Genomic DNA, 12724 nt, shown 5'->3' with positions numbered 1-12724 from the left:
CAGTTAACTTCATTCAACTGCGCTTGTAGGCTCTGCCATTCAGTTGTGGACGTTCGTAAATTGCGTTTATGGGCGGAGAGAGGCAGAGAAAGGCGCAGTTTACACCAAGGATTGAACGATTGATAAATACGACGGAAACTTGGGTCTGTCAGCGTTCGCAGTCTGCGGTTTGTCCATGGCGCTGATAACGTTACGTTCGCAAATGTACGTACATCTGGCCCTCAGCGTTGGCAGTGCTCAGTCCGAGATGCAGGATAATCGGTTTTCTTTCAAATTCCCTCTGCACTCAATAGGATAGCGCTACAACTCATGAGTCCCATGCGTTTTCCCACCAGCGGAGCTAGTTGGCTTGTTCAAACTTTTGCCAACTTAAAAAAAGGTTAACTCGTGTCACGCTGTTAGCCAACAGCAACATCCATCTTCTTTGTTTTCAAGTAGCAGGGAATTCACGCCGAACCGTTTCAACTCTGCCATCAATCATTATATTAAGCCCGCCTAACGACTCTATACACGATGTGATTGGCCCTATCAAAGTTTAATTTTTCCAGCTCGCAAGCCAACGGTGAGTTGCTAGACTAGCCCGGACAACAAATTAAATTTGCTGCCGCTAGGGTGCGTCTAGATTTATAGGCTAACCAAACCCATATTCCCTATGTTAAATGGGTCTGGGAATGCTCCACTGGGGAATGTTTCTGGCCGTAGCATTGTAATGGGCGTAGACTTTAGCGCTGTTACACTTTGAAATGATTGGTCCTCACTTACAAGTTCTTCCGGCTGCAATTTGTTGATATTTGTTGACATTGCTCTACCATTGAATTGCTTACTCTAGCTCTGTCATCCCCTCTGATTCGTTCGCAGTCCTGGTGGCAGAGGGAAGCATTCCCAATGGAACGTTCCCAGACATTTTTCACAAAGTGATTATGGGTTTGGTGAAACCAGGCTAACTTAATGGAGGATTTTAGCAAATACAGTTAACAAGCTAGTTGACTTTTAAAGGTGCCAACTCTGCTATTGGTGTTTGAAAGACAGACTGTAGGCCTTTAGCCAATTCTGACAACTCACTAGCTTTGGATGAAAACTTTAACGAAACAACGTCTGTGTTTAATACAGAACGAACCTCTTCCAAGTTCCACTGTTTTTTGGGTTTCCATGCCCTAGATATGCCTTATACCTTCAGTCTCTCTCTCTCTCTCTCTCTCTCTCCCCCTCTCTCTCTCTCTCGCTCTCTCTCTCTATTAAGAGACAGACACTGCCAATTGTGTTATCTTTGTGTATATGTTTACCTTCGGTGTAATCACCGTCATGATGATGTCTGTGTGGTAAACAAGCTGTTGTGTAGATCTGTTTACATTCATGATCACACAAATCTGGGACCAGAGAAGGAATAAACCTGACTTATTAGGCAATGTCAGGAAGACATTCCTGTCCATGTGCAATATTGACACATTTAGGTCAGTATATCTTATACGCACATAGGTCCACTGTAGTCTCTGTGGTATCACACCATTGAATTGTTTTTTGCCTTAAAACCAAATTATTTGCACTCTCTGTACTGTTGTTTAAAGGATCAGAGCGTGTTATTCAAATAGCTGAATGTAGTCAGGCTGTGTGCACTACGCTATACAGGGTACAATGATTAGTCACATTCACACTACCTCAGGATGAACATCACTGATCTCAGCCACCATTAAAATAGTCTAATCTGGGACAGTTTTAAAATATTTGTGTCAAATACATGTCAGTTCACCTGTGCACATGTAGGGTACTGGATGTATTTGTGTGGAAATAAGTTGCACTATTCATTATAAACTGAAATTAAATTCATTTTGATCACTTGAGTTCAAAGCAAAGGCTGCACGCCTCATGTTCCTGAGTAAGCTCAAACAAATTTAAAAACATTGTTTTTAATTTCTGAATTGTTAGATTTGTTTTCATTGAGTTGTAGAACTGTATTCTATAATTAGGCCAGATCATTATAGAACAGAGAACAGTCGTGCATGTTAATGCCTGTAACTGAAGAAATTTGCGTGTTACCTTGTTAAATAAAGTTCATTGTTTAAATTACCTTATGAAACTTTGCCATGTTACTCATTGATAAAGTTTATCTCTATCTTTTCACCATTAAGTTTTATTTTCCCAAATTGATTAGAATTTATTTTAAAAGTACTGGAAATCAATATTAGATGATCTTCCAGAGGCAACTTGCGTTTAACTGCCATTGTGATGCCGTTGACTACTACTATTGAAGCTCATTAGACTACACCTTGTGTAACCTGTGTCTCTTGTTTATCATATCCTTGTGCATTAATAAAAAAATAACTGATCATCCCTCTGTGGCTGATTTAGTCATTAATTGTATTTCTTACAATAGACACATGATGAGCTGCAGTTGCAGAGTTTTCATGGGCTTTGTTTGGAGCATTGCACTTACATGATAACATTTAATGAATTTAATTCAGTCCTCTGTATAGGAGCTGCAAAAACAAAATCATTAGCTGAGTTTGTTGTATTGTTTGTAGAATTGTTGTTTTATGTAGTACAGGCTTAGGCTATAGCTTGTTTTAATTCTGTGTAGTCCTGTGTAGTTTTTCACATAATCGGGGAAGTGGTCTGTATTTGTAGGCTACAAAGCCAGTCCTGCATTGCACCCTTGTGTAAACTCTCAAAAGTCCTTAGCCCGGCCTGTTTCGGGTAAATCACACTTGGCTCTGGGGTCTATTGGTAAATGCTGACCTCTACTGGTAAGATATGTCTCTGCAAACAAACCTCGGCCTGACAGAAACAAAACAACTCAAGGAGGAAACAAATGGCTAGGACAATTGGTTACTTTGTCCGTTTTTAAGCCAATTTATTTTACTTGCCACAAAGTAAAATAACGTGTTAAAGACTATTTGGCAAATGTTTCATTTTGTCTACGTTAAAGCTCAAAGGTGGATCGGTACAAATCAACTTTTAACCCGATTAACGTGGGCGTAATTAGTTAGCTCACGTTAGCTAGCTAGCTTATAAACTGCTTTGTTGGTGTGGTGTTGTGACACTTTGGAATGCCTATAATTTGAGGTTTTCTGCACTAATAACGTCACGCCACAGTTTAACGTTAACTAAATGTTATTTATTATTAAGTTCTCGCTGTGCTAGAGTCGCTCAAACATGTCAACATGTTTAAGAAGGTGTTTAGAACAGGTTGTCTCGTAAGAACTGGACATGTCATCCTTACTTGGGCGACAACACTTGTGTTATTTTTACACGACACAGGTAAGGGTTTCAAGTGTAGTGAACAAACATGGGTCAATTCATGACTTTTAAAATAACTTTTTCACGTTTTAACCAAATGAACTGATTTTTCAAGATTTGCGGAAGTATGAGGAGAAAGGGGAGCTGGCACATCCGGTGGTTTTCGCATCCTTGGTGCTCATCTCCGTGATGCTTTACTTCACGGTTTCGCTCATGGACCCGGGGTTTGTGCTCAGCGACGTTGAGGTGATGATTTAAATCGATCCCATGGCCTGCATGCTACAAATGTATAACAAACAGGTTTCCACAGAGCAACTTCATACAGTTTAACTTGCTTGTGTTATGTTCTATATCAGATATCATCTACAAATGAAGAACTGGAAGAAATGATGCCACAGACAGCTCGTCTTAGACGTTGTGGATACTGTTTACTACTGGTATGCCTATTAAATAATGAAAATTCCATTACAATATTTACGTAACCTGATGATAGTATTATCAGTGTGTTTCCGAGAATACACTGCATGTTGCTTTTGGTCTATCATCATAGTTTTATCAGCCTTACCATTCACACTTTACTGTGTCATAAAGTTATTCTTCTCCCAAACAGCAACCGAACGTTATTCTTCTCCCTAACAGCAACCAATGAGAGCCAAGCACTGCAAGGCATGTAACAGATGTGTGAGACGGTTTGACCACCACTGTCCCTGGATAGAGAACTGTGTCGGGGAGCGGAACCACCGCTGGTTTCTGCTCTATCTGGGAGTCCAGCTGCTGGTTCTTCTGTGGGGCCTGCAGACTGCCTGGTAAGTGGCACTTCATGAAGACCCATCCAAACACTAGTGGATTATGGGTAAATGCAGTCTCTGTGTTTTTAGTTGAGACAAAACTGATGTTAGGGCTCTGCACTTCAAGCAGAATTACAAAAAACACTGATTATTTGGACACTTTTGACATTAATTACTCTGTATCAAAATTTGTGTTGGCTCTTTGCATCTACTATGTGTCACATATTATACATTATATATAAATATTTATTATATAATGCCTGGTTGAGATGTGTGTGATCACACTGTCTATGTAGATCTGACACCACACGGCAGATTGGTTTTGAACACATTTTAAACAAACAAACCCCAAATGGCTAACATGCAGCTGTGTTCGTCTGTGTCGAACAGGTCTGGCATTGTTTCCGCCCCCACATGGAAACTGTGGTTTGTGCAGAACGGCTTCCTGCTGGCGGCTCTGGGGGTGACTGGCGTGTTCTCAGGTGTCGTCGTGCTCCTGCTAGGATGCCACCTCTACCTGGCGTCCAGCAACACCACCACCTGGGAGTTCATGGCACGCCACCGCATCTCCTACCTCAAGCACTGCGATTCGGAGGAGAACCCCTTCGACCGAGGGCCACTCTGCAACCTCTGGGACTTCTTCTGCGTGTGTCGGACTGTGGCTTGGGAGAGAGTGTACGCCAAGTTCCGAGCAAGTGCAGTGTGTGACTGACTACTGAATATGGAGACAGTACTGGGAGGCTTAACACACTGGCTACTCAGATTCTCTTGAAAAATATGTCATGGCGGTGATGATTGGTGCTTCACGACACATTCAGGAAGGAGTTTACCATTGTGCTGCTGGATGCATGATATGCAGATCATGGACATGGTGTATTGCTGAGCAACATTGGCCATCCATGCATCTGATTGTCTTTTCATAGAGATTACAGTTAACATGAATCGTCTGTAATACATTCCCAAAACGTCCTTCACTCATTTTGACCCTAAGTGGCACACTACATCGAATATTTCTCATCTTTTTCAGATGCAAAAGTTCCCCTCAGTTTTTTGTAGGTTTAAATGTCTGTTTCAGAATAATCAAAATGTAATAATTTAGCTGTTTCTGGGGAAACATTTACTGAATTTGTAATGAAAGGTTTGTTTCAAAACTTTCTCTTGCTTTAATGTAATTTACTACAAATTAACTTTAAATAAATATTTGTATTTATTCTTGGGCCTTCATTTAAATTTGTACAGTGCAAAAACACCATTCATTCAAATATTGGACAAAGTGCTTTGTCCAAAAAGGTTGTTCTTTAACCATGTTTCAAAACTGCATAACAAATGTTTCAGTTGTAGAGACAAAACAATTTCTACTTATGGGGATGCCTACATACAGTATAGGGTCATGTTGCTTAACTCCATGAATTCTGGCCCAACCATGTCCATCATGGATTCTTGTACTTTCACTGCTCTCATAGAGGCCTACTGTGGTATATGATAATCAATGGGCAATACAGAATTAGTATAGTTATGTAAACCATGTACCCTCTTAAATTATTGTAGTATTCACATAAGATGGTTGTTGGACCTCAGACAGTTCAGTATAGGCTTTACTTTGTTTTTAAAAATCTAGATTTCTGTAGAATGTTTTGTTGATCCTGCTCGGATGTTTTGCAGGACTAAAATCCCGCCCGTTTTGTAGTTTTTCCACACCACTCCCTATCTTACGGTTCCACCAATCAGGTCGCAGATTCATTTTCGAGCGCAGAACTCTGTAGGCTGCCTGCGAGGAGGCGGAGCACGTGTTCAGTTTGCGCTTCTTGCGCGGAGCGCGTTCTTACCGGGGGAGCGCGTGAGTGACTAGGTTGTGTGGTTGTACGCGTGTGTGTGTTTGCATTCCCTCGCGAGCGCAGCACACTTCCTTTCTTAAATTCTTGTCCTAAATTGTAGGCAGATTATAAAATCCAATCTGTAGCGTATTTTCTAGCGACTTGTTCCTCAACCAGCGAAAATCATGTCAGCCTCAGCGGCTAAAGTGAGTAAAAAGGAGCTGAACTCTAACCATGACGGAGCGGAGGAGACCTCTGGTAAGGAATGGCGGCCTTGTGAGCATCGCCATTTTCACTTTCTCTTGTTCCTCATTATGGAGTTATGGATATGTCTTAGAAATTATAAAAGTATATATGTAATTTAACATCAGTCATGTATGGTGCATGTGTTTTCTAGTATTCGTGATTGGGACTTGGTTAGCTCTGTAGCCCTTTGAGTGCTAGAAGGCACACCGGTGGTGGAAGCCATATTGATATCGTTATGCTAGTTAGCTAACTAGCTAGCTTCACAATGCTGAATTATGTCAATGTAATGCAAGGCATGTTTTATTTTATCGAGCTATATATTAAGCACAACAAAACAGATGCGATTTTTACGAGCATCTTATCGCCACTCCCCCCAACGAATATATAATTTGTCAGAAGTGTACCTAGTACGCCCGAAACACTAACTTAATGCATTGAATGAATCACTAGGTCTGCGCTAGCCAACTAGCCAGCCACTATTGTTGTTTTGCCCCGCCGCCATGATGTCGCCAGCTAGCTCACATTAGCAGGCAAGCTAATGTTGTCCAACGTTGTAGCGAGTTTATATGAACCATTGACTATAGCAGAAGCGAAAGTCCGCATTTGATATCGAATATTGAAATGGGGCAACATCGAAAATCAACTTTTGGATGTAGCACTTACTTGGGGTTTACCGTTTGTATTTGACCGTTAGCTACTTGCTAACTTTAGCACGTAGCCCGAGACCGCTTCATTACCACAGCAGGAGCGGACGCCCTGCGAGCTGCCGCACATTTAAACCACGCGGGCGGCATTCTCCAGGTGCAGGAAAAGTCGTTCGGGCGCGCGGTATAGCGTATATGTTGCATTTGTTGCGTTCCCCCTCAAGTAATTTGAGCAATATTCCCTTGAAGCGCCCGTTTAATGTTGTGTTTTAAAGTATGTTTATGTTTGTCTTTCGCTATTATCTGGAAGGCCATGTGCTATTCCGCATACGACATTTAATTGTAGAATTGGGAATGACAGTGTACTTTAATCTTGGAACTTCCTTGACCTTTATTTTTTATGTTTTTAATAAGTGAACCTGAGAACTTTAACAAACAATATCATTGTCGTTTCATGTATGCAGAAAAAGAGCAACAGGAAGCCATCGAACACATTGACGAAGTACAGAATGAAATTGACAGGTAAGACGTTAACTAACTTTATCTTGCAGCAGACCTTGAATTGTGCAAAGGGCATATCAAGTTTAAGATTGGTCATACTCATGTTTTGTGTCTTGTGTCTGCAGACTTAATGAGCAAGCAAGCGAGGAAATATTGAAAGTTGAACAGAAATACAACAAACTCCGTCAGCCATTCTTTCAGAAGAGGTCAGAACTGATCGCCAAAATCCCCAACTTCTGGGTCACAACTTTCGTCAACCACCCTCAAGGTGAGTATGTGAGGATTTTATGATGCTGAAAGCCTGCTGTGTGTATTACCAAAACAAATTGGTTAAAGATGATGCACAATTTATAAAAATACTTAAGGAACTCCAGTCATGGGTGGCAGTGATTTTTTTTTTTTTTTTTAAATTTTTTTATTATTGCTCAAGTGGTCTTCATTTTGTTCTCTTTGCAGTCTCTGCTCTGCTTGGTGAAGAGGATGAGGAGGCACTTCATTATCTGACCCGGGTGGAGGTGACTGAGTTTGAAGACATCAAGTCAGGATACAGAATAGATTTTGTAAGTAATGTTTATGTGTCTGTGTTTTAATGATTTAATGTCTCTTTTTTTAATGTGGCAATGACTGAAGCTAATTGTTTGACGAACCCCCCCCTTCTTGTTTTACTTTTTAGTACTTCGATGAAAATCAGTACTTTGACAACAAAGTTCTTTCCAAAGAGTTCCACCTGAACGAAAGTGGGGACCCAACTTCAAAGTCTACAGAAATCAAATGGAAATCAGGAAAGGTGAGTTGCGCAGCCATCTGCTCAGTTAGGTTTGAGAGATCTGTAACTTCTTTTCCAGTCATCCATTTTTTTGTTTGGGAGTAATTAAGTGTACCATTTTACTTATAGTAGGATGTTTGTTCCTTGATCACTCTCTTTGCTGAATGGGTCATGCCGAGTCAGTTTTCAAGTCTGAGACCCACCCAGCATTGATGGATGATTTTGACATTTGTAGTGTTTGCCTTAGGTATACATGTCGGCTCGGTAAAGGGACAAAGAAATGCACTGTGTTTTATCATCCTCTGAATATTTGCTGTCTTCTTCTTCTGTATTCTTTGCCCTGACCCATTAACTGAGAACATAACATTGATTACTTCAATGTTCACTTCACCACCTAATGAATTATTACGTGGGTCAATACAAAAATTAACCTGCTATTGTTAATTTCTAAAACTTTAATAATTATATTTAATTAATATTATTATTTTTCTTAAAGAATCCCGAGTAGAGTATCTAAAAACTGTTTATTCCTTAGCAGTGAAATACTGAGCGTTTGTAGCTTAACGACAGCGCATCTGTCTCTTTATCTCCACAGGACCTCACAAGTCGGTCTGGGCAGACGCAGAACAAGGCCGGCAGGAAGAGGCAACACGAGGAGCCAGAGAGCTTCTTCACCTGGTTCACCGACCATTCCGACTCAGGGGCTGACGAGCTTGGCGAGGTCATCAAGGATGACATTTGGCCCAATCCCCTGCAGTACTACCTGGTTAGTGACACACACACACACACACCAGGGTTCTAGTATGTCCAGAATTATAATCCAGTGAAGTTGGTAGCATGCTCTGTAACAGGGTTGCAGGCACTGAAGACACACGAATGTTAAGTCACTGATTGAAGAATGGCTTCTTAGGAGGCGTAAAAGTCCTGCAAACAGTTAACCCTGTCTCACTATGGATTTGTAATAACGGTTCTTAAGTGTGACCTCAAAATGTGAATGTTGCCATCAGAAGCATCCATTTGATGTAACATGAACTTAAATGACCATTTAGAATTGGCGCAATATAAATTCTAAATCTGCACAGTTTGAATTTTGCGAGGGGCCTTAAAGGGATAGTTCTCTGCCTGCTAGCTGTTTGAATTGTATTGTTTAATTTTTCCTGGTGTGTTGCATTCACACAGGTGCCTGACATGGATGATGAGGGTGAGGGGGAAGATGATGAGGAGGATGAGGAGGGTCTGGAAGACATAGACGAGGAGGGTGAAGATGATGGAGAAGAGGATGAGGACGAAGAAGATGGGGATGATGGAGAGGTACGTCTCCATATAATGCATGTTTAGGTTGCCATGGTGATGGTCAGTTTCAACACTAGCAACATCTCTGGTCTACTCAAGGTGTTGACTTAGCACCCAGTTTTAAGGACAATAAAATTGTGAGGGATTGTTCTTTGTATTCACAAGCTGTTGATCCAGAACCCAGTTTTAAAGACATAAGATTGTGGGTGATCCAGCAGCCAGTTTTAAAGACATAAGATTGTGGGTGATTGTTTCATGCTAGTGTGGAAGCTGCACACACTGATGCAGCAGCAGTTGACCAGACCTCTGTTTCGTTTCTTCCAGGATGACGACGGGGAGGACGACTAGAGCCGAAAATACCGGACGCCTCCCCACTTGATTTCGCCAGCATTTTTTCTGTTTTGTTTTTCTCAAGAGCAGGATGCTATCTCTCTCTCTGTTTATTTTGTGCTCCTCCTCTCCTTCTCCGTTGAACCACCTCCCCAGACGGTGCCATGTCCAAGGTTGCCCCTCCCCTCCTTCCTCCTTGACGGACTCATAATAAACTGACTGCTAAATCCCGCCTCCAAGGCACTCACCATCTCAATCCCCAGATGTATTTGAGGTAAACGACAAACTTAGTGTCAGCACGTCATCTGGACCGGATCAACCAATAAATAGCAATTTATATATATGTACAAATATGTATAATTTTCTTCCTGTAAAAGGTTGTGTGGAGAGAGGAGGAAAAACAATGATCAAAAGCCATGGCGCAGTGAACTGCTAGATTTAGCGTTTCACAGGTTTGTTTTCCTTTTCCACTCGAAAGGCATTAGAGCCCTTCCAAATGTCTTTTCCTGTCATGTGGTTTAACAATAGTCATTACCAGCTCATTCCTGTCACCTCTTGTAACATTGTTTTGAGGTCATTTTTTGGGTGGGATGGGGTCTTTGAAGGTTGTGTATGGGAAGGGTGGGTTTGACACCATTATTTTGAGTTTTGTTTTTGATTTTTAACTGTATTGTTTTACAGACATCCACAAGATTTGAAATGACTTTTTGATAAAGAAAATAAAACTAAAACGGGAAAAAAAGATGCCTTTCGGCCCCACTGCCTCAGCAAAATTAATTGGAAGCTACCGCTAATCTACTTGATATTTACACAGGGGTTTAACCTACAAAATGTTTGAAAGTTACTTTGGTAAAATAAAAGTAAATGTTGACACAGATGTTTCAGATTATTCCCAGCATTGGTCAACAGAATCATTCAGCTGTTACTTGGATGAGCCATAAGTCTTTTTTATTAAACAAAAATATTGAAAAATGGTCAGAAAACTATCAGCTTCTGAATGCTTTGGGTGTGACGAGAAGAGAAGATGCAAAGTGTTCGCGCAGCAACCTCTGGATGATCAACGCCACAAAAGTCTGTTGTGAGTCATCAAACTGCTCGGTGCTGATTGTCGAGGGCCAATCGCTGGGTTGAAATGCCCAACCTGGAAGTAGAAATCATGTAAGAAAAAGGCAACCGTACGACATTTACAAAGACTTAACGTTTAACTTGCTGTTTATATTTAGCATGCAGAGATGAGATGAATGACTGACCGAGGTGCGCTCTGCACCGTGGACATGTGGCTATGGTCCAAGAGTAGCCAGGAAACCAGGTGAAATGTTTCTCTGCTGGCCAATGTTTCCGCACGTCTGCTGTCTTGAAAGTTATGACTTCGAATTGATAACCCTGAGGGTTTTCAAACAGCTGAACAGACACCCTCTTCTCCCCAACAACGGTGTCGTTTCTATGAGACAGTGCAAGGCGACTGTGTACAAAGTTGGCGTTTGATTCGAGCGCTATTTCATGTCCACATGATCTGCACAAGAGCAAGTCGCCACTACTAGAGGAAGTGCCGCACGCATGGCTGTACTTAACGCAAAGCGACACAACTAGAAACTGAAGGATAAACATGAGCGGTAGACGCTTGCATACGCCCATCTCCTCCGAGCTGCAGCTCTGCTGCTCCATACCCATGCTTGAATTTGTGTGGCACGAACTGTTCAATCTGATGTGTGTCCACTTAAAGTCCCATATGTCTCACTCTCATCTAACCAACAAGCGATCCAGACAATCCAGTTTCGTGCTATTGTTAATATATATAAACATGTCGCATCTCAGTCACCACGAAATATGATTTTATGATCCATTTTTCGATGTAAACTAAACGTTTAAAATATCGGTAAATTTCGTGGTAGACATCTTACTGTCGCATTTCGCTTACACGCACCCAGTAGAACAACCAATGAAGGAGCATGAAGTAATTACTCTATATTAAACCGCGCAGCGCCCTCTGCTTAGAAGGACTGCATACACATGTTGCATTCGCTCTTCAGATTACTGAGGCCATTGACTAGCCCTTATGAGTGGGCTCTTACCTCTGGTCAGAGATGGATTACTGCACGGACCTACCAGGCCCAGGGGCCCTGAAGCCCAAGCCATTGCATGGAATCATTGCCTCAATATTAACACATCAGGATGTAGGCTATGAATCTGATTGAATTAAAGTATTGGCCATCCCCAAAATGCACCAAAATACAGGAAATCACATCCAACCAATTAAACATGTTCTAAGGGAGGACCCCCAAACCCTCCCACCCCCACATATATATTTTTTTTATTTTTGCTTATTTTTCGCTTGCTCTGTCATGACAAATGTCTGAGAAACTCCATCGCTACCTTTTTCTAGCCGGTGCCTGGCGTGTATGTTTATTTGAATGCAGTAAAGCAATTTGTTACACTCGTTATAATTCCTGACACTGAGGCCATCGGCCCGCCGGCCCACAGTTGCAAGGGTGTTTTTTTCCGCTCACAGGCGCTAGGGGGAAGCGAGACGGCCACCATTCAACCCGAAAAAAGTCATATAACCATTCCAATGACTCTGAAGCTGTTAAATGAAGGTAAATTGAGCTAAAAAACTTGCATATTAAGCTAAAAAACCTGCATAGTGTGCCTTTAAATGTAGATAAATAGATCATAAAAATAGTGGAAGAGGTTCTTAGCACTGACTTGAGTGTGTAATGATTGCAGTCTCCAAGGTCTACAGTGTATGTATTTTAGCAAAAAGACTTCACAGTTATGGTATGTGATGTTTAATTGAATAGACATACAGTCTGATGCTCGTAGTGCACTGTCCAACCATGTAGTCTGAGACAAAGGATTTTCTACAGGTAGATCAGACGTGATCGGAAGTTAATTAGCCCATTTCGCAACATGTTGCCACTGTGTAAACCTTACTGTGGAACACCTGCCCTGCCAAGCATAAACATGATGAACACGATGAACATCAGCGCACTGAACTGCGCTGCCAAGGAAGGCATCATTAACATCAGCGCACTGAACACCTGCGCTGCATCATTAACATCAGTGCGGCCGGACACCTGGACATGGAAATGGGCGTATTCTTAGAGATGC

At 41.6% G+C, this 12724-nt stretch overlaps 3 protein-coding genes across 4 annotated transcripts; 2 read left to right on the top strand and 1 right to left on the bottom strand.

The window, feature by feature from the left end:
• Positions 1-2669: 2669 nt before the first annotated feature.
• Positions 2670-5196, top strand: zdhhc12a (zinc finger DHHC-type palmitoyltransferase 12a). Of its 2 annotated transcripts, none has more exons than XM_048242870.1 (5): positions 2670-2822; positions 3350-3480; positions 3591-3671; positions 3874-4040; positions 4413-5196. In XM_048242870.1, exons 1-5 carry the CDS (start codon positions 2807-2809, stop codon positions 4732-4734), a joined length of 717 nt encoding a protein of 238 aa, XP_048098827.1. In that variant the 5' UTR covers positions 2670-2806; the 3' UTR covers positions 4735-5196. The 2 variants fall into 2 exon arrangements, with proteins under 2 accessions (XP_048098827.1, XP_048098826.1); XM_048242869.1 differs by having other exon boundaries at positions 2673-3255.
• A 633-nt stretch (positions 5197-5829) lies between these two features.
• seta (SET nuclear proto-oncogene a) lies at positions 5830-9661 on the top strand. Its single transcript, XM_048242867.1, has 8 exons — positions 5830-6094; positions 7191-7248; positions 7353-7495; positions 7684-7787; positions 7901-8014; positions 8589-8759; positions 9173-9304; positions 9611-9661. Exons 1-8 carry the CDS (start codon positions 6022-6024, stop codon positions 9632-9634), a joined length of 819 nt encoding a protein of 272 aa, XP_048098824.1. The 5' UTR covers positions 5830-6021; the 3' UTR covers positions 9635-9661.
• Positions 9662-10547: 886 nt separating this feature from the next.
• Positions 10548-11535, bottom strand: si:ch211-51h9.7 (uncharacterized protein LOC558400 homolog). Its single transcript, XM_048242871.1, has 2 exons — positions 10867-11535; positions 10548-10757 (listed from the first exon to the last, which is right to left on the bottom strand). Exons 1-2 carry the CDS (start codon positions 11285-11287, stop codon positions 10603-10605), a joined length of 576 nt encoding a protein of 191 aa, XP_048098828.1. The 5' UTR covers positions 11288-11535; the 3' UTR covers positions 10548-10602.
• Between the last annotated feature and the right edge of the window lie 1189 nt (positions 11536-12724).

This window comes from Alosa alosa, chromosome 5 (assembly GCF_017589495.1).
Source record: "Alosa alosa isolate M-15738 ecotype Scorff River chromosome 5, AALO_Geno_1.1, whole genome shotgun sequence".
In the NCBI taxonomy this organism is placed as follows: domain Eukaryota; kingdom Metazoa; phylum Chordata; class Actinopteri; order Clupeiformes; family Clupeidae; genus Alosa; species Alosa alosa.
This window is presented reverse-complemented; position numbering and strand designations above follow the sequence as displayed.